Genomic DNA, 27,731 nt, shown 5'->3' on the forward strand with positions numbered 1-27,731 from the left:
CATCTTGCCTGGCGAGGGTTCAGTCTCCTCGCCGCCCAGATGTACTCCAGATTGCGGTGGTCAGTCCAGATGAGAAAAGGGTGTTTAGCCCCCTCAAGCCAATGTCTCCACGCCTTCAAAGCCTTGACGACAGCCAACAGCTCCCGGTCCCCCATGTCATAGTTTCGCTCCGCCGGGCTGAGCTTCCTCGAGAAGAAGGCACAGGGGCGGAGCTTCGGTGGCGTACCCGAGCACTGAGAGAGCACGGCTCCTATCCCAGCCTCGGACGCGTCCACCTCCACTATGAATGCCAAAGAGGGATCCGGATGGGCCAGCACGGGAGCCGAGGTAAACAGAGCCCTCAGGTGACCAAAGGCACTATCTGCCTCAGCCGACCACTGCAAACGTACTGGTCCCCCCTTCAGCAGTGAGGTAATGGGAGCCGCTACCTGACCAAAACCCCGGATTAACCTCCGGTAGTAATTGGCAAACCCTAGAAACCGCTGCACCTCCTTTACCGTGGTGGGAGTCGGCCAATTACGCACGGCTGAGATGCGGTCACTCTCTATCTCCACCCCTGAGGTGGAAATACGGTACCCTAGGAAGGAGACGGACTGTTGGAAGAACAGACATTTCTCAGCCTTGGCATACAGGTCATGCTCCAACAGTCGACCAAGCACCTTGCGCACCAGGGACACATGCTCGGCACGTGTAGCGGAGGATATCAGAATGTCATCAATATACACCACTATACCCTGCCCGTGCAGGTCCCTGAAAATCTTGTCTACAAAGGCTTGGAAGACTGATGGAGCATTCATCAACCCGTACGGCATGACGAGGTACTCATAGTGCCCTGAGGTGGTACTAAATGCCTTCTTCCACTCGTCTCCCTCCCGGATACGCACTAGGTTGTAAGCACTCCTGAGATCAAGTTTGGTGAAGAAGCGCACCCCGTGCATTGACTCAATCGCCGTGGCGATAAGATGTAGCGGGTAACTGTACCTCACAGTTATCTGATTAAGGCCTTGATAGTCAATACACGGGCGCAGACCTCCCTCCTTCTTCTTCACAAAAAATAAACTCGAGGAGGTGGGGGAAGTGGAGGACCGAATGTACCCCTGACGCAGGGATTCGGAGACATATGTTTCCATAGCCACCGTCTCCGCCTGTGACAGAGGATACACGTGACTCCTGGGAAGTGCAGTGTCTACCAGGAGATTTATCGCACAATCCCCCCATCGATGGGGTCGCCTTCTTTTTGGAGAAGGCGAGAGCCAAATCGGAATATTTAGGGGGAATGCGCATGGTGGAGACCTGGTTTGGACTTTCCACCGTAGTATCACCTACGGAAACCCCTAAACACCTCCCCGAGCACTCTCGCGACCACCCTGTGAGAGCCCTCCATTGGCATGAAACAGTGGGGTCATGACAAGCTAACCAGTGTAGGCCTAGCACCACGGGAAACGCAGGAGAGTCAACGAGAAAGAGACTGATTCTCTCCGTGTGACCCCCCTGCGTCACCATGCTCAGAGGAGCGGTGGCCTCCCTAATCAACCCTGACCCTAATGGTCGACTATCTAAGGCATGAACTGGGAAGGGCATAGCCACAGGAACGATGGGGATCCCTAAACTATGGGCAAACGATCTGTCAATAAAATTCCCAGCCGTGCCTGAATCGACGAGCGCCTTATGCTGGGAATGCGGGGAAAACTCAGGAAAAGTAACATACAAAAACATGTGTGCAACAGAGGGCTCTGGGTGAGAATGGTGCCTTCTCACCTGGGGTGACGCCAGAGTGCCCTGCCTGTTGCCTCGACCCCCAGAGGAACCAACCCGCCACCGACCGGCAGTGTGACCTCTGCGGCCACAGACGGTGCACAAGATGGAACCTCCTCCGGTCTCCCTGAGCGCAGCTGGGGGATGCTGGGGGATGGAACCAACAGACCCCGATCTGGACGTCCACGGGTAGCCAGCAGGTTATCCAGCCGAATGGACAGGTCCACCAGCTGGTCGAAGGTGAGGGTGGTGTCCCTGCAGGCCAACTCTCGACTGACATCCTCGCGCAAACTGCAACGATAGTGGTCGATCAGGGCCCTGTCGTTCCATCCCGCTCCGGAGGCCAGGGTCCGAAAGTCCAAAGCGAACTCCTGTGCGCTCCTCGTCCCCTGCCATAGGTGGAAAAGACGTTCACCCACCGCTCTGCCCTCGGGCAGGTGGTCGAAGACTGCCCGGAAACGACATGGTGAACTCCTCAAAGTGGTCCAGCACCGCATCTACTCCAACCAAACGGCGTTGGCCCACTCCAGGGCTTTCCCCGAGAGACAGGAGACGAGGGCGGACACCCTCTCACAGCCCGAAGGAGCTCCAACTGCAGCAGGAAACCCTGGCAGCGGGCAGCCGTCCCATCGTACTCCCCGGGGAGGGTGAGGCGAATCCCACTGGAACCGGGTGCAGGGGGAGTGAGTAGTAGAGGCCCTGTTGTGCTGGGGGAGGTGCTGGAGGAACTCCCTGTCTCTCCCAGTGGTCCATGGTTTGGACAACGCGGTCCATGGTGGCGCCGAGATGGTGGATCATCACCTCTTGCTCCAGGACGCACTCCTCGACCCCTATATCAGGAGCACCTGCTCCTGCTGACTCCATATGGGTGGTGTGGAATTCTGTAAGGGTTGCGGAACTGGTGGCAGTGAAGTCAGGAGAGCAGAAATAGGTAATAGCCGGAGCAGTATAATTTCAAAACCAACGGCAAAAAAAAAGAACCTACATGGGTACAAAACCCGATGCGCCCCAGTAACATAGTGCACAAGCACTTACAAACAAACAATTCCACACAAGGACATGGGGGGAACAGAGGGTTAAATACACAACACTTAATGAGGGAAATGGAAACCAGGTGTGTAGGAAAACAAGACAAGACAAATGGAAAATTAAAAGTGGATCGACGATGGCTAGAAGACCGGTGACGCCGACCGCAGAACACCGCCCGAACAAGGAGAGGAAACGACTTCGGTGGAAGTCGTGACATTGAGGGAACATTGTTTATGGATAACGAATGCTTCAGTCTTGAGTTTGGAGTGAAAGTAGGAGCCATGCACTTAATTTTGTCCCGTATATGTTGTGTAGTACTCTGACATTAAACATCAAGTCTAACACTGAAGTCGCAGTAGTCTGGCTAACACCTCACTTTGAAAGTCTGGAATGGCTCTGCGATGTTGTCAGCATAATGCATAGATAATTAAGGGGTCTGCGCTGGTTGGCCCTCCTGTGTCTTTCTCACTCAAACATCCACACACACAGCTACAGTACACAGCCCCAGAGTACTGCCCCCTTCCATACAATGGTTGGATTTTCAAATCCAAACAACGAGAGAACTCAACCCCTGAGGATTTTTTTCTACATTTGAGAGAACCAATCAAACCCGTCGCACAATTTCTGAGAGAATATTGCATTAACAAACAGCCTCCTTTCCAGACCAGTGTGTCACAACTCACAGATCTCCCTGCCCTGTGAGTCACCTGTGTCACGTCAGTCAGGCTAAATTCGCAGTGTCCCTTGTTTACATTGTTATCGGCCTTACAAATTAGTGGCAGCTGGTGATTCATTCAAGAAGAATGAAAGCTTACGAACTCCATGCTGGATTGTGGATTTTAATTAATTAGCTAGCTAGCTCAGTGAGTTTTGCCATGAGTACTATGGACAATGCTTTATGCACTGTGGAAGGACCACCAGAGGGCAGGCTGAGCTTACGGATAGTAGCCCAACAAGGCATGTGAGACAAGGTAACCAGAGGCAATTAAGCACAGCTGACAGTACTAATGACATATTATCTTTCCCTTATAAGAAAGAGGATGGAACCAGCAGGGAGGGGGAAGACAAACTATCTCTGTAGAATGGCTACCAAGAGAGAGGAGCTATCCAATAAGATCTATTAAGATGGTGACAAATCTGTGATTGTTGTTATAGTTTAAAGATAATCGTCTTGTGTTCCTGTTTCATCGAAAGAAGAAGATGTATGTTGTTCCTTGGGAGATTCTCATTGATTGTGTTGGAGTGTTGGTATTGTCAGAAATCTCTCAATACAGAACTGTGTTCAATCAAGAAAACCTACTCCTGACTCGTTTATTCCACCTTTCCGCTTTAGAGTGACACCAAATTACTTGGTCCGCTCACAGCACACAATACTTTTTTCAAATTGGTAGTTACAGTCTTGTCCCATCGCTGCAACTCCCTTATGGACTCGGGAGAGGCTAAGGTTGAGAGCCATCCATTCTCCGAAACACGACCCTGCCAAGCCACACTGCTTCTTGACACACTGCTCGCTTAACCCAGAAGCCAGCCACACCAATGTATTGTAGGAATCACGTACAACTGACGACCGTGTCCGCGTGCATGCACCCAGCCCTCCACAGGAGTCGCTAGAGCGCAATGCGACAAGGACATCTCGGCCGGCCAAACCCTCCCCAAACTTGGACAACAACCAATTATGCGCCCCTTCTATACAATGGTTGGATTTTCAAATCCAAACAACGAGAGAACTCAACCACTGAGGTTTTTTTTATCATTTGAGAGAACCAATCAAACCCATCGCACAGTTTCTGAGAGAATATTACATATTGAATCGTCTTGAAAGGGAAAGATGCACACCCCTAGTAAGTTAGTGTAGCCAGCTATCTAAAGTTGAAGTAATCATGGTCAGCAGTAGTGAAAAGTAACTTAGTACACATGCAAACAGATGCTATGTTTTTTGGGGGGTGGGGGACTAAACCAAGAAAATAAGATATTTCTCTGAAGGCAAGGCCCTATCTGTACAATGAAGGCTGCAGCCCAACTTGATGCACTCACCCATGTAGTAGACAAACTGCAGTCAGCGGTAGCCTTTCTGACACACACTAACTTAAAAAGGAACACTAATGTTCATTCCCTTGAGCACCCCTCTAGATCTGCCTCATACAGGACAACTCCCCTGTGTGAGGGTGCCAGGGCTGACCGCTGCCGGACGTGCCACTACAGGAGGTTGGTTGCACCTTCATTGGGGAGGACGGGCTCGTGGTAATGGCTGGAGCGAAATAGATGGAATGGTATCAAATACATCAAACACATGGTTTGATGCCATTCCATTCGCTATGCTCCAGCCATTCTTATGAGCCGTTCTCCCCTCAGCAGCCTCCACTAGGTGCTACAGCCATCGCCACCAAGAGGTTTACCCAGTTGACAAGTTCTACCCGAGAAGACAACCGCCATCAACGAGTCCGTACGACAGCCATGGCGGGCGTTTCCCCAGCTGCAGCACAGATGACAGGCAAAGTCACAGAGGAGAGCAGACTTCGAGACACCACTCTCCAACACCATAGTGTACACGCCATGCACACACACTTTACAGAGACAAAGGTACAGGTAAACAAACTGTAGCTGGAGATGACAGCCGATCTTCAGCTGCCTGTCCTTTGGCCAAACAACGAAAAAGCGAACAATGTCAAATGCTACTGTGCAGATCCACACTGTCACGCTGTCCCCCACTGGACTTTGGGCAGTCCCCATTATGAGGGCACAGGCTGGTTACATTGTCTGACCATTTCAGAGACTTTGGTGTGAAGTACACAAATACAAATATACAAAAACACTGAAAGACAAAACAAGCACTTATGTTGTAAAGTGACTATAGAAATTAAGCTACATTGTTCCCACATTTTACAGTTTTCTACATTGCTGTTCTGAAACACGGACATTTATTTTCCTACGGTAAGAGTACTGTGGGACATTTATTGTGACAACATAATGTGTGGGAATCTTATTTTGAAATGTTATTCTGGCTCTTGGAAGAGGAGCAAAAGTTCATGGGTAATTCCTCCGTGGAAGAAGGAACCACACTCTTGCCTAATTTATTTTACATTTACGTCATTTAGCAGACACTCTTATCCAGAGCAACTTCCAGTATTTTTTTTTTTGGGGGGGGGGGGGGGAGTGTGGGAATCAAACCCACAACCCTGGCGTTGCAAGCGCCATGCTCTAGCAACTGAGCGACATGTGATCTTGTCCCGTATAAATTGTGTAGCGCTCTGATATTAAACATTGAGTCTAACGCTGAAGTCGCAGTGTCCCTGGTTAACATTCTTATCACTGGCCTTACGCTATGTTTATGTACTTCATACATGACATTATACATGTAAGTCCCCACAAAAATCAAGGGGCATAGTTTGTCAAACAGGCACAGTTTGTCAAACATGTATTTTTGGCTACTGAGTACCAGTGCAATCAGTCTCATAGGCAGTCGGTCTATGCACCCAGTGCCCTATACATTAATGATCTGTTTATTTTTTCTGGCAGACCTTCAGTCGGTAGCATCAAAGACACTACCTTGGTCATGTACTATACAGTAACCAGACAGTCTCAAAGTTCTGCCAGCATCTGGAGTGTGAATGAATGAATTGTCTAAGCCACAGCAGTATTATAACTCAACGAAACCCCAGGGTCAGGCCCAGGCCGTGATATTCTTACATTTTATTTGGGAAATTTATCCTCATATCTCTGTATTTGAGTTATTTCTCAGCAATATATCAGAGACATTTCTAATTGCATTACAATAATGCATAATAACAATACCTTTTTATGACTTTTATGACAGGCATATCTAGTCACTCATCATGCAGTTCCTTCAGAAAGTTTTCAAAGCCCTTGACTTTTTCCACATTTTCTTGTGTTATAGCCTGAATTAAAAGTTGATTAAATTGAGATTTTGTGTAACTGGCCTACACACAATACCCCATAACGTCAAAGTGTAATTATGTTTATTTTTATTTTGAAATGTATTAAATTAAAAATTAAAAGCTGAAATGTCTTGAGTCAATAAGTAGTCAACCCCTTTGTTATATCAAGTATAAATAAGTTCAGGAGTAAACTTGTGCTTAAAAAGTCACATAATAAGTTGTATAGACTCACTGTGTGCAATAATAGTGTTTAACATGATTTTTGAATGACTAATTTCTGTACCCCGCACATACAATTATCTGTAAGGTCCCTCAGTTGAGCAGTGAATTTCAAACACAGATTCAACTACAAAGACCAGGGATGCTTTCCAATGCCTCGCAAAGAAGGGCACCTAAAAAATAAGAAAGCAGAATATTCCCTTGAGCATGGTGAAGTTATTAATTACACTTTGGATGGTGTAGATCAATACACCCAGTCACTACAACTACAAAGGTACAGGTGTCCTTCCTAACTCAGTTGCCGGAGAGGAAGGAAACCACTCAGGGATTTCACCATGAGTCCAGAGTTTAATTGATAATTGATAAGTTTATAATTGATACGTTTAATTGATAAGAGAGAACTGAGGATGAATCAACAACATTGTAGTTACTCCACAATACTAACCTAAATGACAGAGTGAAAAGAAGGAAGCCTGTACAGAATACAAATATTCCAAAACATGCATACTGTTTGCAATAAGGCACTAAAGTAAAACTGCAAAAAATGTGGCAAAGAAATTAACTTTATGTCTTGAAATCAAAGTGTTATGTTTGGGGTAAATCTAACACATTACTGAGTGCCACTCTTCATAATTTCAAGCATGGTGGTGGCTGCATCATGTTATGGGTATGCTTGTCATCGGCAAGAACTAGGGATTTTTTTAGGATAAAAAGAAACGGAATGGAGCTAAGCACAGGCAAATTCACCTTTCAGCAGGACTGGAGTTGCTTACCAAGACGACATTGAATGTCCCTGAGTGGCCTAGTTATAGTTTTTACTTAAATCAGATTGAAAATCTATGAGAAGACATGAAAATGGCTGTCTAGCAATGATCAACAACCAACTTGTCAGAGCTTGAAGAATATTTGTAATAAAAATGTGCAAATATTGTACAAAAATCTTACTGACTTTCCCAGAAAGACTCAAAGCTGTAATAGCGGCCAAAGGTGATTCTAACATGTATTCACTCAGGGGTGTGATGAGATATTTCTGTATTTCTAAAAACATGCTTTCACTTTGTCATTATGAGGTATTGTCTGTAGATGGGTAAGAAAAAAATCTATTTAATCCATTTTGATATCCCACTGTAACACAACAAATGTGTTATAAGTCAAGCGTTATGAATACTTTCTGAAGGCACTGTACATGGGTAACATTCACAGAGCCTTGGATGCTGCTATCAAAATAGCTTCTACCATTTAACATGGCTGTCTGCTCCAGTCTGCTCCAGCAAAAACAGGTTTTTAGACATTATTTACCTAAGTATTCAGACACTTTGCTATGAGACTCAAAATTGAGCTCAGGTGCATCCTGTTTCCATTGATCATCCTTGATGTTTCTACAACTTCATTGGAGACCACCTGTGGTAAATTCAATTGATTTGACATGATTTGGCAAGGCACACGCCTGTTTATATAAGGTCCCACAGTTGACAGTGCATGTCAGAGCAAAAACCCAAGCCATGAGGTCGAAGGAATTGTCCATAGTGCTCCGAGACAGGATTGGGTCGAGGCACAGATCTGGGGAAGGGTACCAAAAACTTTCTGCAGCATTAAAGGTCCCCAAGAACACAGTGGCCTCCATCATTCTTAAATGGAAGAAGTTTGGCACCACCAAGACTTCCTAGAGCTGGCCGCCCTGCCAAACTGAGCAATAGGGGGAGAAGGGCCTTGGTCAAGGAGGTGACCAAGAACCCGATGGTCACTCTGACAGAGCTCCAGAGTTCCTCTGTGGAGATGGGAGAACCTTCCAGAAGGACAACCATCTCTGCAGCACTCCACCAACCAGGCCTTTATGGTAGAGTGGCCAGATGGAAGCCACTCCTCAGTAAAAGGCACATGACAGCCCACTTGGAGTTTGCCAAAAGGCACCTAAAGGACTCTGACTATGAGAAACAAGATTCTCTAGTCTGATGAAACCAAGACAGGCACACACCTGTCTATATAAGGTCCCACAATTGAAAATGCATGTCAGAGCAAAAACCAAGCCATGAGGTTGAAGGAATTGTCCGTAGAGCTCCGAGACAGGATTTTGTCGAGGCACAGATCTGGGGAAGGGTACCAAAACATGTCTGCAGCATTGAAGGTCCCCAAGAACACAGTGGCCTCCATCATTCTTAAATGGCAGAAGGGGGTTCCAAACAAGACCAAACTGAGCGATCAGGGGAGAAGGGCCTTGGTCAGGGAGGTGACCAAGAACCCGATGGTCACTCTGAGAGAGCTCTAGAGTTCCCCTGTGGAGATGGGAGAACTTTCCAGAAGGACAACCATCTCTGCAGTACTCCATCCATCAGGCCTTTATGGTAGAGTGGCCAGACGGAAGCAATTCCTCAGTAAAAGGCACATGACAGCTCGCTTGGAGTTTGCCAAAATGATTCTCAGACCATGAGAAACAAGATTATCTGGTTTGATGAAACTAAGATGGAACTCTTTGGCCTGAATGCCAAGCGTCACGTCTGGAGGAAACCTGGCACTATCCCTACGGTGAAGCATGGTGGCAGCAACTCAACAAATACAGGTGTGCCAAACATGTAGCGTCATACCCAAGAAGACTCAAGGCTGTAATCGCTGCCAAAGGTGCTTCAACAAAGTACTGAGTAAAGGGTCTGAATACTTATGTAAATTTCGTTTTTAAGTTTATTTTTTATGAATTTGCAACAAATTCTAAAAAACAGTTTTTGTTTGTCACTATGGGGTATCCATTTTAGAATAAGGCTGTAACATAAAATGTGGAAAAAGTCAATGGGTCTGAATACTTTCCGGATGCACTGTACGTGAATTATGGATCCTCCACCTGCAGTCCAAATAACACACATGGCTGCACATGGGGATTTCAGATGAGTGTGGGGTAATTCGCACTGACTGTGAATAAATCAATGGACTGCCTTAGTGCAGAAACAAATGTTCTTCTTATTCTCATTTTACACTAACCTGCTTGCTGTCTACAGGCATATAGAATCCCCATGCATGATTTTCTGAGGGAAATGGGTTGTGTTTACTGTTTTTTATTAAGTTTACGTGTCCCCCTTAACTGGTTTTCCATTTCCCTGCTTTTTTCATTATGAGATGGTTAATATGAACTATCTGTCCTATTTGCTGTGGTGCCCCTTTCGTATTTCTAATTCTAATGGTAAATAATGCATGGAGTGATAATGCGTGCTATTTTCAGTGTTTGTTTATTGCATGTTATTGCCGTCATGCGCTTCGTCTTCTGATGAAGAGTAAGAAATATCGGACCAATACGCAGCGTGGTAAGTGTCCATACTTATATTTTTATTCGTTCGTGAACACTGGAACAAAACAAGAACACGCACAACAGTCCTGTAAGGTAACCTTGCCTATACATGGAACAATCACCCACAATCACAAGAGAAAATAAACCCATATAAATATGGCCTCCAATTAGAAACCAGCTGCTTCTAATTGGAGGTTGTTCCCAAAACGAACATAGAAATACAAATACTAGAAATACGAACATAGAAATACAAAACCTAGAACAATACCCCAAAAAACCCGACAACACAAAACAAACACACCCCTGCCACGTCCTGACCAAACTACAATAACAAATAACCCCTTTTACTGGTCAGAACGTGACAATTGCATTTGGCAATACATGTTTTAGAGACTGAAAGCTAGCAGAATAATCTACAATACTTTGTTGATCCTGACCTAAATCAATCCAAGTTAATTTCACATACATTTATTTGACCATGCTCTTTGGGATATGTAGTGCTTTCATTATGGAACATTTGAACAGCTCAGTGTCCTTACCTTACCATATTCTTCATCTTTCTCCAACATCGTGACCTGAAAAAAGTGGTTAGTCAGTAAGTCAATGTTTCTGTCTCATCACCTGTCAGTTTGGTTTTGCAGCACTGACAATATTCCATCAGCTTGCTGAATCAACCAGGGCCAGGAAATGAATTGCTGTCTGCGTTCAACATTCACTTGACTCGCCCCATTACTGCTTTATATGATTTACTGTGTTTTCCTCCAATATTGAACCAATTCCCAGTATGAAGAATGCTCAGCATTGAATCGGTATGAATCAATGACCTGGCAAGATAAAGCAGGAGCCATTCAGGCTTGATATAGCATGCAGTGTGTCTAAAGTACTCAGCCTGACACATTAAATCCAATATGTTTACCTGCCGGGCTAGAATGGGGTTTTAAACATTAAGGACAGCAGGGAACAATTCTCTGCCACCCAAATGACACGATACCTGGACTGAACTTTCTTGGAAAATGTGGTACATTCTTGGAAGATTGCATTAAATTAGCTATGATCAATTAGTTATGATGTTTTTGTATAATAGCACACAGTTTGACGTGCATTGTGCTGCCTATGCATATTAAAATAGATACTTCGGTGTCGGGTTAGGACTGTGTTGCGTGTTTGTCAGGTTGCCTGTTTCACTAAGGCCTGGATAAATTATTGGAGACACAATAGAAAGAAGTACATAAAGTGTTTCTGAAATGTATTGGTGGGGTAAAGAAAAAACTACGACCTGGGTTTAAATTCTTTAAAATACTTTAACTGTAATTAATTGAGCTTGACTGGTGCAATGGAACTAATGAAATAATCCCAAAACTGCAAACCCTGCCCATCCAAGCAGAATGAATCTATTGCTTGAAGTATTTCAAAGAAAACAAGTACTATTTCAACCCAGGCTTGATGACTGACTATTGGTCTTCGGACTTCACTGGCTGGGTATAGAAATCTTTTTACCATTAATGTCTCATTTCCATTACATTTATGATACTAAAATTCACTCTACTTGAAAGCATATGGGGAGAATGATGCCCTTGAAAATGTATTGAAGTTCAGTAAGAGCTCTGCCATGGTGATCCTGTTAGAAGGCAGTTCAGCCACTCTTCTATTCACCCCTAAAATCTATCTCAGTGATAATGCCCAGACGGAAAGTGTTCTCAATCTCAAACATAGTGCAGGAGGTAATCATAGGTGAAAGTCAATGAATATGACCTAATTTTACAACATCCCAAGGCAGCTGCACAAGTTACGGAGGATTTTGTGGCTAATACAGATGGACATAATTGGCTCTTGAAGACTCAAACTACACATCAATGTGCTGTAAATGCATCTGTTAGAAAGAACATTTTGGGGGCTTATTTAATGAAACTTCTCTGGCTTTCAGGTCTTTTTCATTACAAACCTGAAAAACAGCCATTTGTCTTCATTACATGGGATGTTTTTCACTCTTTTACAATCACAGGGTAGTGCTTGTGGAGAATATTCCAGAAGATGTCACCTTCTCTGAGAATGGTACGGCCCACCTCACCCTCTCTGCTGGGCTGCACAGCCTACTGGACCTGGCCGTGGCTGGTCGTTCTGTGGAGATTGTGTCACCACAATGGAACCTGAACTCCTCTGACAATGAATCAAGCTTCCTACCATCTTCTAGGCAGGTAAGCACAACAACCAACCAGGTAGCCCCCCAGGCCAAGTGAGTCATCAGCAGGGGTGGATTGGCCATCTGGCAATTCTGGCAGGTGCCAGATGTCCGGACCATTTTTGTCTTGGGTAAGCTGGTAAAAAGTGAAAATAAATATGTTTATATAAACAGTATAAAAATAAAACAATGAAAAAGGTGATATGGCAGCCCATTAGCCGGCTAAGTAAAAAATAAAGATTTTTGCACAATTTCTCTGTTATCCTAATCTATAATGAGCCTTTGGCTGAGCTCACGCAAACGCACATTCGAAGTCAAACGACCCACTCTGACCCCGTCATCAGACAGCAAGATCATGAATCGTAGAAAACGGAAAGGGTGCCTATAAATGTAGAAAGAGAACATTCTACATTGTAATTTCACCAACAAAAAATCAGATTTTTGGGGTGTCTAAAACCTTGATTTGGTCAAACATGAATCCTGTAATGAAAGTGTCTGCACTGCTCCTGTGCCCTCTCTGAGGCCTGCTGCTGTTCATGGGTTGCCTGTTTCGTCACAATATTGTTTTGAACGTTCGTTTTGGACTGAGGCCCAACTGAGCATTCTTCTCAATGCTTCGTCAATGAGTGCTGATGAAGATTTCATCCAAGATAACATGACTAAAACATTTTTAGGACATTACATTTACTGTTGGATGAATACATGGCTACTAGCAGTGGGTATTATATTTATCTATTATATTTATATTTAGTTAGCGATCTAGTTAATGTGTTTTGTGTTTTGAGTTTTTATTTTACCTTTATTTAACTAGGCAAGTCAGTTAAGAACAAATTCTTATTTTCAATGACGGCCTAGGAACAGTGGGTGAACTGCCTTGTTCAGGGGCAGAACAACAGATGTGTACCTTGTCAGCTCAGGGATTCAAACTTGCAACCTTTCGGTTACTAGCCCAATGCTCTAACCACTAGGCTACCCTGCCACCCCAGTTTGAACTTCCTCAGGGGTTTTTTTATATTTTTTTATTTCACCTTTATTTAACCAGGTAGGCAAGTTGAGAACAAGTTCTCATTTACAATTGCGACCTGGCCAAGATAAAGCAAAGCAGTTCGACAACATACAACAACACAGAGTTACACATGGAGTAAACAACATACAGTCAAAAATACAGTAGAAAAAAATAAGACTATATACAATGTGAGCAAATGATGTGAGATAAGGGAGGTAAAGGCAAAAAAATGCCATGGTGGCAAAGTAAATAAAGTATAGCAAGAAAAACACTGGAATGGTAGATTTGTAGTTTGAAGAAAGTTCAAAGTTCAAATCTAAATAATATGGTGCAAAGGAGCAAAATAAATAAAATAAATAAATACAGTAGGGGAAGAGGTAGTAGTTTGGGCTAAATTATAGATGGGCTATGTACAGGTGCAGTGATCTGTGAGCTGCTCTGACAGCTGGTGCTTAAAGCTAGTGAGGGAGATAAGTGTTTCCAGTTTCAGAGATTTTTGTAGTTCGTTCCAGTCATTGGCAGCAGAGAACTGGAAGGAGAGACGACCAAAGGAGGAGTTGGCTTTAGGGGTGACCAGAGAGATATACCTGCTGGAGCGCGTGCTACAGGTGGGTGCTGCTATGGTGACCAGTGAGCGGAGATAAGGGGGGACTTTACCTAGCAGGGTCTTGTAGATGACCTGGAGCCAATGTGTTTGGCGACGATTATGAAGTGAAGGCCAGCCAACGAGAGCATACAGGTCGCAGTGGTGGGTTGTATATGGGGCTTTGGTGAGAAAACGGATGGCACTGTGATAGACTGCATCCAGCTTGTTGAGTAGGGTATTGGAGGCTATTTTGTAAATGACATCGCCGAAGTCGAGGATTGGTAGGATGGTCAGTTTTACGAGGGTATGTTTGGCAGCATGAGTGAAGGATGCTTTGTTGCGAAATAGGAAGCCAATTCTAGATTTCACTTTGGATTGTAGATGATTGATGTGAGTCTGGAAGGAGAGTTTACAGTCTAACCAGACACCTAGGTATTTGTAGTTGTCCACAAATTCTAAGTTTGAACCGTCCAGAGAAGTTATGCTGGATGGGCGGGCAGGTGCAGGCAGCGATCGGTTGAAGAGCATGCATTTAGTTTTACTTGTGTTTAGGAGCAGTTGGAGACCACGGAAGGAGAGTTGAATGGCATGCCTTGAGCGTGGCTGAGGTGCACCCATGACCAGCTCTGAAACCAGATTGCATAGCGGAGAGGGTGCGGTGGGATTCGAAATAGTCGGTAATCTGTTTGTTGACTTGGCTTTCGAAGACTTTGGAAAGGCAGGGTAGGATGGATATAGGTCTGTAGCAATTTGGGTCAAGAGTGTCACCTCCTTTGAAGAGTTGAACCACACATTTTATTTGTATATGATATTAGTTAGTGCACATAAATATGTATGTAATTAATCTCTATTGAACCTGAAAAAAAAAATCCTATTTTGATATTAAAATATAGCAACTTCAGTCTAATTGTCAATTGTCTCGCCATTCACTGGTACGCGGGTTATCACAACTAGCCATAATGCTTACTTTACGTTGCAGTTTTACTAATGGTCTTTTTCTTGTCAGCAAAACCAGATGCTCATTACTGTTCTTTGAACTAGAATTCAAATAACATTTTTCACCTTATTCCACCTGCTTTGACTTGCTTTCTATGATAAGCTTCTGTAACCCTCTCACCAGGCTCGAATATGACTCTCACAATATTAACTTATGTAGAGTATCTCAACGGCATGGGATGTTAGGTGAGAAGGACATCTCCAATAAGAATTACTATTGTAAACTATCTAGGGTTATGACAATATGGTATTAACTTCAGATGAAATGATTATAGGTTTCTGTTATTGAATCAGGATAAACTATCCCATGCATTAAATTAAATTGAAACAATCAATGACTCCACCAAGGCAACATACATAAGGTTCAATATGTGTATTAATACATTTTCAAACACAAATACATTTTCAGACACAACATCAAAGGAAATAAAAATAATAAACTCCAATGAGTCGTGCACAACCCATGTCCAAATTATTTCAAGTTTGCTTAAATAAACCGTTGGTGCGCGTTGGAGCTCAAAAAAATGACCCCCAAAAATATCCAGAAGCACCTCACGTTGTGGTTACTCACTACTTAGTAGATATTCCCTCAGCGAAGTATTGCAGTTCCATGCAGGTTTCCTCACAAAGTCCAAGGCAAGCACAGCTACCCATGCAGACAGTACTCCTTAACCGTAACCGATATCCCTTGGGAACATGAACTCGTTAAGCTTCCCAAGCAATTATCTCCCGGTGTCACACGATGCTAGGCTAACCTCAAGGCTGGCAAATACCTCCACGATGAGACGGTAGCTTCAGTCTTTACTAAGTCTTAACAAAATTATAACAACTCTTTTATAAAATAGGTATTTCCCTTCATGTCTTAGTAGGTATGGGTTTTGTTCTAGTTTTGTCGTCTTCTTTTACAATTTTTCTTCACCAACGGTCCTAATGTAAAACGTCAATCCTTTTATCAACGTCTCTTTTCCCTCCCTTTTTTTCCCAGGCCTCCCGTTAACCAGGTCAACTCCCATTGGCCACAGCTAAACAAGCGACCTTATTGGTCAAAACTTAAACTTCAAAGTAAACCAAACTATTCACTTATACATTAAATAAATATTTCTTCAAAAAGCATAATGCATTAACAACATTACAGTTTAGGAGCAATTCAATCATCTTTTAAATATAATACCAATTAATTATAACAAATAAACTCAATACTTTGTTTTAACAAGAATAAAGTCAATACCTAGTTCAAACAAGGATATTACACTTCAAAGATCAGCCAGTGAAAATCTGACTTTTAAACATTCATATTCTGTTAACTAATACCCAAATAATGTTGTTGACTCATCCTATACTTGTATTTGTGGCCAATGCATACATTGAAGAAAAAAAAACTCAAAAATATCCCCACCTGAATCTTTTATCTCAAACAGACCGTTTAAAAAAGCTTGCTGTATGATGTCATCCTCCTGAGGGGGATGAACTGGCCAATCAGCAGTCTAGAGGAGAATGAGCTGGCCAATCAGCAGTCTACACGTGTGAATATTTTTAATGACCGGTATACGCCCACACCATTCTGTTGTTTGGGGTACGCAGCACCATTTCAACACAGAAAAGCTGATTTTTAACATGCTTAATCAAAAACATTTGGAAAGAAAACTTTTTCACTCATATTGTAAATATTAGAGGACATATTTCATAGAAATCTGGAAACACTGGGCAGTTACTTTAAGCCCAGTCTTATCCATACCTCGCACATTGTATTTATAGACTTATGCAGGCTAGGTATGTCCTCTTTCTGACAGAATGTGCCATTAGTAGTCCTAGGTTGCAGGCAAAGCTGTGCCCATCCACTGTGTTGGCACACAGGTAAACTCCAAAACAGCTGACAGCCATTAGCACCCAAACAGCCCTGCTTATACTGAGGTTAAACTTACACTTGGGTTTGGCTAAAATGGTGGCTTTGAGTTTTGGACAGCCCCTTGTATCTACCCACTGGCGTTTAGTTAAACTGAACAAAAAATATAAATACAACATGCAACAATTTCAAAGATTTGACTGAGTTACAATTCATAGAAGGAAATCTGTCAATTGAAATAAATTCATTAGGCCCTAATCTATGGCTTTTACATGATTGGGAATATGCATCTGTTCGTCACCAATGTCTTTAAAAAAAGGTAGGAATATGGATCAAAAATCCAGTCAGTATCTGGTGTAACCACAATTTGCCTCATGCAGCCCAGCAAATCTCCTTTGCATAGAGTTGATCACGCTGTTGATTGTGGCCTGTGGAAAGTTGTCCCACTCCTCTTCAATGGCTGTGTGAAGTTCTTGGATATTGGCGGAAACTGGAACACGCTGTCGTACATGTCGATCCAGAGCATCCCAAACAGGCTCAATGGGTGACATGTCTGGTGAGTATGCATGCCATGGAAGAAATGGGACATTTTCAGCTTGCAGGAATTGTGTACAGATCCTTGTGACATGGGGCCATGCATTATGATGCATGACAATGGGCCTCAGGATCTCGCCACGGTATCTCTGTGCATTCAAATTGCCATAGATAAAATGCAATTGTGTTATTTTGTCTTCAGCTTGCCCATGCCATAACCCCACCGCCACCATGGAGCACTCTGTTCACAACATTGACATCAGCAAACCGCTGGCCCACACGACCCCATACACGCTGTCTGCCATCTACCCGGTACAGTTGAAACCAGGATTTATCCGTGAAGAGCACACTTCTCCAGCGTGCCAGTGGCCATCGAAGGTGAGCATTTGCCCACTGAAGTCGGTTACGACTCCGAACTGCAGTCAAGTCAAGACCCTGGTGAGGACGATGAGCACACACATGAGCTTCCCTGAGACAGTTTCAGACAGTTTGTGCTGAAATTCTTCAGTTGTGCAAACCCACAGTTTCATCAGCTGTCCGGGTGGCTGGTCTCAGACAATCCCGCAAGTGTAGAAGCCGTATATGGAGGTCCTGGGCTGGCGTAGTTACATGTGGTCTGCAGTTGTGAGGCCGGTTGGACGTACTGCCAAATCTTCTGAAACGACGTTGGAGGCAGTTCATGATAGAGAAATGAACATTCAATTCTCTGTCAACAGCTCTGCTGGACATTTCTGCAGTCAGCGTGTCAATTGCACGCTCCCTGTGGTATTGTGTTGTGTGACGAAACTGTACATTTTACAGTAGTCTTTTATTGTCCCCAGCACACGGTTAACCTGTGTAATGATCATGCATTTTAATCAGCTTCTTGATATGCTACATCTGGATTATTTTAGGAAAGGAGAAATGCTCACTAACAGGGATGTAAACAAATTTGTGCACAAAATTGCAGAGAAATAAGCTTTATGTGCGTACAGATAATTTCTGGGATCTTTTATTTTAGCTCATGAAAAAACACTTTACATGTTGCGTTTACATTTTTTGTTTAGTGTAATTAGTGTCATGCCTAATTTCTCTCCTTGGCAGTTTGACCTGAAAAGGTGCCTCCAGGCTATGCAAAACTAATTGCTTTAGCCTGCAGCAATTGTTTTCTGTGCTCCACTGAAATGAAACCTCAGTTTAAAAATGGACTGGGGACCTGAAAGTGTAACATGTTATTTCAGAGCATGGCTATGCTTTATGCTCCCTGAATGTGTATCCTCATGTGTAGGGGTATATCCCTGAATGTGTATCCTCATGTGTAGGGGTATATCCCTGAATGTGTATCCTCATGTGTAGGGGTATATCCCTGAATGTGTATACTCATGTGTAGGGGTATATCCCTGAATGTGTATCCTCATGTGTAGGGGTATATCCCTGAATGTGTATCCTCATGTGTAGGGGTATATCCCTGAATGTGTATCCTCATGTGTAGGGGTATATCCCTGAATGTGTATCCTCATGTGTAGGGGTATATCCCTGAATGTGTATCCTCATGTGTAGGGGTATATCCCTGAATGTGTATCCTCATGTGTAGGGGTATATCCCTGAATGTGTATCCTCATGTGTAGGGGTATATCCCTGAATGTGTATCCTCATGTGTAGGGGTATATCCCTGAATGTGTATCCTCATGTGTAGGGGTATATCCCTGAATGTGTATCCTCATGTGTAGGGGTATATCCCTGAATGTGTATCCTCATGTGTAGGGGTATATCCCTGAATGTGTATCCTCATGTGTAGGGGTATATCCCTGAATGTGTATCTTCATGTGTAGGAGCATATCCCTAAATGTGTATACTCATGTTTAGGGGTATATCAATGAATGACGATTCGGAGAATTGGACACTGCCCGTATGTAATTTTCCTACCATGTTAGGAATTTTTTAAACATCCCCTATAAAACACATCCAGTACACACCAGAATGTGATGACCTATGGTGACGCTATTGATTGTGTTCTTGCTTACAGGGTCAGGCTTTGCTGCAAAGACTGCAGGGGCTGAAGAAGAAGGGAGTCAATTTGAAGATAGCTAGTGGAATGATCGACTCTGTAGAGCTCAAGAGCCTTTCTCGTCTGAGTGAGTCATGCTGTAACCCACAACAACAGAGTTACAGCTACATTTACTTTCCATATACAGTACCAGTCAAAAGTTTGGACAAACCAACTCATTCCAGGATTTTTCTTTATTTTTACTATTTTGAGAACAAGTCCATATTATGGCAAGAACAGCTCAAATAAGTAAAGATAAATGACATTCCATCATTACTTTAAGACATGAAGGTCAGTCAATCTGGAAAATTTCAAGAACTTTTAAAGTTTATACAAGTGCAGTCGCAAAAACCATCAAGCGCTATGATGAAACTGGCTCTCATGAGGACTGCCACAGGCAAGGAAGACCCAGAGTTACCTCTGCTGCAGAGGATAAGTTCATTAGAGTTAGCAATGTCAGAAATTGCATCCCAAATAAATGCTTCAGGCTGTGTAAAGGCTTTTCGACCAAGAAGGAGAGTGATGGAGTGCTGCATCAGATGACCACAATCACCCGACCTCAACTCAATTGAGATGGTTTTGAATGAGTTGGACCGCAGCATGAAGGAAAAGCATCCAACAAGTGCTCAGCATATGTGGGGACTCCTTCAAGACTGTTGGAAAAGCATTCCATGTGAGGCTGGTTGAGAGAATGCCAAGAGTGTACAAAACTGTTATCAAGGGAAAGGGTGGCTACTTTGAAGAATCTCAAATATAAAATATATTGTGATTTGTTGAACACTTTTTTGGTTACTACATGTTTCAAATGTGTTATTTCATAGTTTTGATGTCTTCACTATTATTCTACAATGTAGAAAATAGTCAAAATAAAGAAAAACCCTTGAACGAGTAGGTGTGTCCAAACTTTTAATTGGTACTGTATATTGCCACTTTTTATAGAAAATACTGTGTATATCATTACTATTGATAGTGGAAATTACTTTTATTGCAGCGTATTCATATTGTCTTGACACTTACCTCGAGGAGGGACGTTACATAATGACTCCCATCTTACACACAATATTAACATACATGAAATGTTGAGATTTCTATCTCCGTCGTTTTCTGTGTCTTTTCCCACCTGTGTAGGTGAGGTGCACTACATTAACATGACAGCCCTGACCAAAGGCTTCCTGCACTCTTCTTTCTGGGTGGTGGACAGGAAGCACATCTACATCGGCAGTGCCACCATGGACTGGCGATCACTGTCCACGGTATCTTAGTATATTCACTACATTATTTCACCTACTGTACCTGTGTATATTTCTGTAACATTTTTACCCAATTCGATGAGACCACCTATGAGTACACCTCATCTTGACTATGTTCCATACCTTGATTACGTAAACCCTTTTACCAACCAACTGTGTGCACAGAATCTGTTTAATTTTTAGTTCTGATATTTGACAGGTATGTTGAGGCCACTGTGTACAGTCATCTTCTCTGGTGATTTGTCCAATGACTCAGCAACAAATATTTATTCAAACAGTGCTATTTACCCTAGGAGAACAGCATACAATAATTGGCTCAGGTTGCACAAATATACTGAATAGTAAACAAATGAAACCTTAAAGTTAGCAGAAAACTGAATTAATTGAGTAGGGACAAAAAGGAAATGTGGACATTATTTCATGTGCTGCTCAAAGCTGGAAAAGTACAACGGTTCATTAAAGTGTGACCCCATTCACTGTACCTAGCCTGTCTATCTTTAGCACTTCTCTGAAATAAATCCTTGCTTGAAAAGGGCATCACTTGAAAAACCCAGCTGTGAGAGGGGATAGGAGAGGCCTGGTGATTTTAAGTGCCTGGAGGACTATTTGCCTTGTCCAGGGCCAGAAGAGGGCAGGAGAGGATGGGGGGAGTCAGGGCTGAAGGGGCTAGAAGCACTGAGCTGTGGAGGGGAGACAAGAACAAGGGAGAAGGGTAAATTGAAGTGTGGGGAGTAGGAGATGGAAGGAGAGGACAGAGTGGGAATGGAAGTAAAGGAGAAATGGGGAAGGAAGAAGAAGAGGAGATGGGTGGAGAAAGGGTAAAGTTGGGTGTGGGTGAAGTTCCTGGGGGCATGTACTAACATCTTACAACATCTGTGTTGTTGCTTTGTTGTCTCTTAGATGAAAGAACTGGGGATCATCATCTACAACTGTAGTTGTCTGGCACTGGACCTGCACAGGGTATTCAACCTCTACTGGCAGCTGCAGTATAAGGACTTTGTACCGTCCATCTGGTCCAAGAGGCTGAGTGCCCTGTGGAACAAAGATGAAAACCTCCCACTTCTCTTCAACAACACCAAGGCTGAGGTCTTTCTCTCTGTGAGTGACATTCTCACCCATGGCTTTATACTTAAGGTCAGGAGTTTGTCCTGACGATGTGACCTTATAACAAGGGCCTTGAGTTTTTCCATGTCTGGTTACATAGTCAGGGAAAAACTCATGCCGTTACAAATGTATCAATGTTTTTTTTATCATTCTGAGAGACAAGCTCATCTTTATATTCGATTAATTAATACCTTTCTGAGATTAGGAATTCTGTGTTTTTTTTTGTGCTAGCAATTAGAAATGACCAATATTTATGGATACTATTTGCCTAGCGAAGACTTTTCTTGGCTCCAACCTTTTCATTAGTCCTGATATGATGTAAATATTTGCAACATCCTCCCACAGTTGTAATAACTTTCAAGAGAGGTGACGGTTAAGTAAAAAAAGCAATTTCTTATACAGCTCACTATGACTCATCAGTTCATTTTTTTATGTATGCTGACTGGATGAAAGATGGCATTGCTTCCAACAGAAAACATGCGGTTGGCTCGCTGTAAATGAGGCTTGCCCATCCCTTCATATCGATTAACATTTCTGAAATGCAGAGGAAGCGTTAATCATTGGAGCTATTGATAACAATCCATGTGAACCGAGATCTGTCATTGTTCTCATCACACACACCCACATTCTGCTTACACGCAGAGAGGGGGGTGAGACATATCAAGGAAAAAAGAACATAGACACAGGATCAGTTCTAGGGAGAGGACAAGTAGAGAGAAGGTAACGCTGCTGTTCGAATACTAATGGCCTCTTTAGAAATCAGAATTTTACTCTTAGAGAGGCTGTGACAAAGATATGCTCCAAGAGGTGTGCTGATGATGATGACGACAATGACAATGATTGATTGCATCTACAGTATATAGCCCTGGCATTGACATGAGGGCCTCAGTTCTCTACTCTCCACTGATTTGAAGTGTCTGTTATCATCTTGTGGCAGAGCTCTCCAGATGTCTTCTGCCCTAAAGACAGGACCAGAGACCTCGACGCCATATCCTATGTGATCCAAAAGGCCAAGAGGTTCATCTATATATCCATTACAGACTACCTGCCTCTCACTAACAGGAATTCTCACAGGTGAGCAATCTTTAATACTGACAGCACCTGATAATCTTATTGTTAGCATTGTATCACATGTCCATTTAAACGACACAATGATAACTGATAGAATGAAACTGATAGGATAAAACTGTGTAACTGTGTGTATAATTACCAGTCATTACCAAACAGATAAGTGTTTGTAACTCTTTGTTACCTGGGCAGATACTGGTCAGGTATAGATGGGATGCTTCGGGAGGCCTTGATCCTGAGAAACATCAAAGTGCGTCTGTTAGTAAGCTGTTGGGAGCAGACACACCCCCTGACCTTTAACTTTGTGTGGTCCCTGAAGACCTTGTGTATGGAGCTCCCCAACTGTTCACTGGAGGCTGTGAGTGTGCACCTACAATACATTATTGGACACCATACACCTACATCCTCATTAACTGGATATAAACTGTATAACATCACTCATCATGCCTATGTTTTCAGGCACATCATACCTATATTATAATCTCTACTGTACCTGCAAACCTTATGTACTGTACATCGTGTAAAACACATTCATCACTACTGCTAAGCCAGTCCTTCTGTGTGTTTTGTGCAGAAGTTCTTCAGCACCAGGGAGCAGAGAGATGGCACGCTACAGGGAATCAACCATAACAGATTCATAGTGACAGATAGTGCTGTGTACATAGGCAAGTTTACTTCCATGAATTTCAGATGACTAATATGTATTTTTCGAATGAACGAATGATTGATTTGTTTATTCAATTATTGGTCTGTCACTGGTTGGTGGGGTGATTAGTTTGCTTGTGAGGTGGGTTGATTAGTTTGCTTGTGAGGTGGGTTGATTAGTTTGCTTGTGAGGTGGGTTGATTAGTTTGCTTGTGAGGTGGGTTGATTAGTTTGCTTGTGAGGTGGGTTGATTAGTTTGCTTGTGAGGTGGGTTGATTAGTTTTCTTGTGAGGTGGGTTGATTAGTTTTCTTGTGAGGTGGGTTGATTAGTTTGCTTGTGAGGTGGGTTGATTAGTTTGCTTGTGAGGTGGGTTGATTAGTTTGCTTGTGAGGTGGGTTGATTAGTTTTCTTGTGAGGTGGGTTGATTAGTTTGCTTGTGAGGTGGGTTAACTCTTTGGCTAGTACTTATTCATCTATATTTCTGATTAATGCTTTTGGCGGGTGTCTGTTGTCCCATAGGGAACTTTGACTGGGTGGGGAATGAGTTTATGTTCAACGCTGGAGCAGGCATGGTGATCAGTCAGGCAGAGGGGCTGAAGGAGAGGAACTCAACGTTGGTGCAACAGGTGAGGGCTGCGTTCCAGCGGGACTGGTATTCACGCCACACCATGAGCCTGCAGGCTAACAAGATCCCAGTCTGCAACAAGCACCAGCTCAACCAACTGGCACATCTCAAAATCAGTCAACCACCAGAGAGCAGTGGGAGTCAGGAGAGTCCCAATGGCTCCCTCTGAATCCAAAGACATGTGCTGTGTTACAAGACTGTTTTATGCAGGCTTTAAGAGAAAAATAACTGTTTGAATGCTGAAATCGGATACAATTTGCAACTTGTTTAAGGTAATATTTGTTTTTCTATCACGTCTGCTGTTTATTTCATCCTCTATGACTGTTTCTTACATAAGACATGGGCAGGGAACTGATGAAATAAATATATTTTCTATTGATTGCCAAACCTAAACATAGTTAATTGTTTAATCCATTTTGCCAATAATGTCATCATTTATCACAACCCTTTAAAACCCTCTCTGACCAAAACACGGTTGGAGCAGCATGGACAGTAGTGTGGAGATACAGTTTTTCCTATACAAATCTATACTCCAAGGATGTTTACCTTGTGTCTTCAATATTCATTTTTAAAGCGCAGAATTCCTCCAGCCTCGACCAAATGAACAGGTGCCATTTGTCAGTTGGACAACAGCTGATCAAATGAAGCGAATGGGAAAATAACAGACTACCAGAAGCATGTCTTGATCTCATCTGACTCATAAGCTACTGACATCTTTCAGGTGTTTATTGTTGCCGAGTACAGACAATTATGCCCCATTGGCATCAATCTACTTTGGTATTGCATCTAAAATCCTGTTTTGGTCTCAACTAGAATGTATACTTGATTATGTTTAATATCACCATGCCAGGAGTTGATCTCAGAATCTTAACTCAATTTCCGGGATTATGATACATTAACCAATTTTAAGAAGAAAATATTGTTGCATATTTTATTCTATTCTGTATATTGTCTTTGTTGGAAACACTCAAAAGGCTAGAAGTAGATATGTATTCAACTTTTAATAGAGCTTTAGGCCTCTTGTGTTGTTTTAACATGATCAAGAAATGTATCTATTACTGAATTTTTCATGAAATGTACATTTCGGTAAAAAAGTGTCTCGCTTCCTTGATTATATTGGAAAGTATTGAAAACCACCACTACAGAAACAAACTTCCCTGGGCTTTACTTAGTTTGTAAATGTATATGCTACCATACCACTGTCATATGCTTTCATATGATAAATAGAGAAACAACAACAGAGGTCGATAGCACACTAACATTGGAAGGTGCTGAGCTGCCATTTAAGGTCTAAGGTATTCGTTTGGTCAAGTTACAAGACAGGACAATGATTTTACCTAATGGAATATTGGTAATTGATTCCCAAGGTCTTCGTGGATAATTGGGTTTCTTTCCGGTATAACTCATCTGAAAAAAGGTGTCTAACCAGTGGGACAACTGTAGCTCTCTTTGGAAGCAGATGTTGACTTATTTACCAGATATTGAAAAAACTGTTGTTGGAGGGGATTTCAGTCAGTAAGATCAATAGCATGAATTTTTAAAGACTGCTAGACACCATTTCCAGCTTCCCCTAAGGACATGGTTTGAAATAAGACTGCATGCATTGCTTAACTTAACACTGACAGAGAAAATAACCACAGAACCTCTTTACATCACCTGCATGATACAAGCTTTGCACCTAATCATCAAAGATGATCAACTACAGGAGTTGTTAACATCTTTTAATGATTATGTCACGCCAATTAATAGCCTATCTGTGGTGGTTGATGGGAATTATACTTCTATTAATTGTAATGTCTTATATCTGTATTTTCATTGTCTTTTTACAGTGATATAATGGGAGAACACTTTCTCTATGGTTACAGGTTTGTACATATTCTGTTTTCATTGGGGTTCTTTTATATCTGTACCTATTTTGATACAGGAAAAATATTAATAGTAGACTGAAAAAATAACAATGCACTTCCTGAAAATATTTTGTCAGTGTTAACCAGAACATAAATGTAGCATTAACAAACATCTATGATGTACACTGCACTTGTGCCAGACAATGTTCTTAAAAGAGTTTAATCTGAAAGTAAATATCTGTACAACAATTTACCCTTTAACTATGTCCTCTTATCAAAAAGAGGGAGTCCAAGGCCTCTGACTGCTTTTGGTACAACGGTCCAGAGTGGGCTATTTCAAATATTGTTTACAGAGTACCTCAATATTGACTGTCAATGCTCTGTTTAGGGTGCTCTTTGTCACTTCTTTTCACTTATTGCTGACATATCTTCAGTCACTGTATTACTCTTGATGAGCAATGCTGGGATTAACATTTACATATTTTGTCATTTAACAGACGCTCTTATCCACAGTGACTTACATTTACTAACCTATACATCGAACCCATTAAGAACAGATCAGAGCAAATCATATTTGGGGTGAGTCCCAGATAAAATCTAGAAACTGTCCCTGACTAACTGTTGCCACCTAGAGTTAGTTCGAGGAAAGGCTATTTCTCTTACCTGCAAACAGGCACAAAAGATGTCTAAAATAATCAATTGTGGTTTAGACAGATATCCTACATTTGATTAGAATTGTCTCCTGTGTTGTTTTCTCAAGATGTTACATTAGATTGGTAAATCCAGAGTAGGCCAACATGTCATAGGCTACTGCTGACTGGTAAATCTGTTCATTAAAGGTATGATTGTAATATTAAAATAATAATTGGAAGGATACCACTGTGGTCAAGGTGATCTCACAGTTCATTCAAAAAGCACATTGCATCACATCACAACAATGAAGATGTTAATTTCACTACTATCTATTACAGTACAATTACTGCCCTCTGGAGGACAATATGTCCCACCAATTGATTATACACTGAGTGTACAAAATATTAAGAACTCCTTCCTAATATTGAGTTGCACACCTCGGCCCCACGAAGCGTTCCACAGGGATGCTGGCCCATGTTGACTCCAATGCTTCCCACAGTTATGTCAAGTTGGCTGGATGTCCTTTGGGTGGTGGACCATTCTTGATACACACGGAAAACTGTTGTACGTGAAATACCCAGCAGTGTAGCAGTTCTCGACACAAACCGGTGAGCCTGGCACCTACTACCATACCCCGTTCAAAGGCACTTAAATATTTTATCTTGCCCATTCAGCCTCTGAATGGCACACATACACAATCCCTGTCTCAATTGTCTCAAGGTTTAAAAATCCTTCTTTAACCTGTCTCCTCCCCTTCATCTACACCGATTGAAGTGGATTTAACAAGCAACATCAATAAGGGATCATAGCTTTCACCTGGATTAACCTAGTCAGTCTGTCATGGAAAGAGCAGATGTTCATAATATTTTGTCGAATCAGTGTACATTAAGCTATCTCTGTTTTGCTTCTATTTTGCTCAATTTTGGCATACTCACTCCTTGTATGCCCAGCCTTTATGAACTGTGTAGTACAATAGACAGAGCCTTCTTAAAATTATAGAATTTCAAAATACAAAAGGAATGTATATTTATTGTATAATCTTGTTGATGCCTATATCTAATTGATACATTTAATTTGTACTCTTAATAAAAAATGTTCTGACATTGTATTGTGGTTTTATGTCACTGTTCATGTTCATGTCACTGTCCAGTCCAACCTCAGTGACTATCCATTTCAGATTACTTGTGATTTAAACTGTGGGGGTTTAACCTATGA

At 42.4% G+C, this 27,731-nt stretch overlaps 1 protein-coding gene across 2 annotated transcripts in view; it reads left to right on the forward strand.

The window, feature by feature from the left end:
- The window catches only part of LOC115153303 (inactive phospholipase D5), a 95,161-nt gene extending 68,205 nt beyond the window's left edge, over window positions 1–26,956 (forward strand). For both annotated transcript variants that reach the window (XM_029698597.1, XM_029698598.1), the window contains 8 exons: window positions 12,176–12,368; window positions 19,323–19,431; window positions 20,472–20,596; window positions 21,494–21,691; window positions 22,635–22,771; window positions 22,958–23,123; window positions 23,340–23,430; window positions 23,931–26,956. In XM_029698597.1, coding sequence (XP_029554457.1) covers window positions 12,176–12,368; window positions 19,323–19,431; window positions 20,472–20,596; window positions 21,494–21,691; window positions 22,635–22,771; window positions 22,958–23,123; window positions 23,340–23,430; window positions 23,931–24,205 — 1,294 coding nt within the window. In that variant the 3' untranslated portion in view covers window positions 24,206–26,956. The remainder of the gene's footprint in view (window positions 1–12,175; window positions 12,369–19,322; window positions 19,432–20,471; window positions 20,597–21,493; window positions 21,692–22,634; window positions 22,772–22,957; window positions 23,124–23,339; window positions 23,431–23,930) is intronic.
- The last annotated feature ends 775 nt before the right edge of the window (window positions 26,957–27,731 follow it).

This window comes from Salmo trutta, chromosome 18 (genome assembly GCF_901001165.1).
Source record: "Salmo trutta chromosome 18, fSalTru1.1, whole genome shotgun sequence".
Taxonomy (NCBI): domain Eukaryota; kingdom Metazoa; phylum Chordata; class Actinopteri; order Salmoniformes; family Salmonidae; genus Salmo; species Salmo trutta.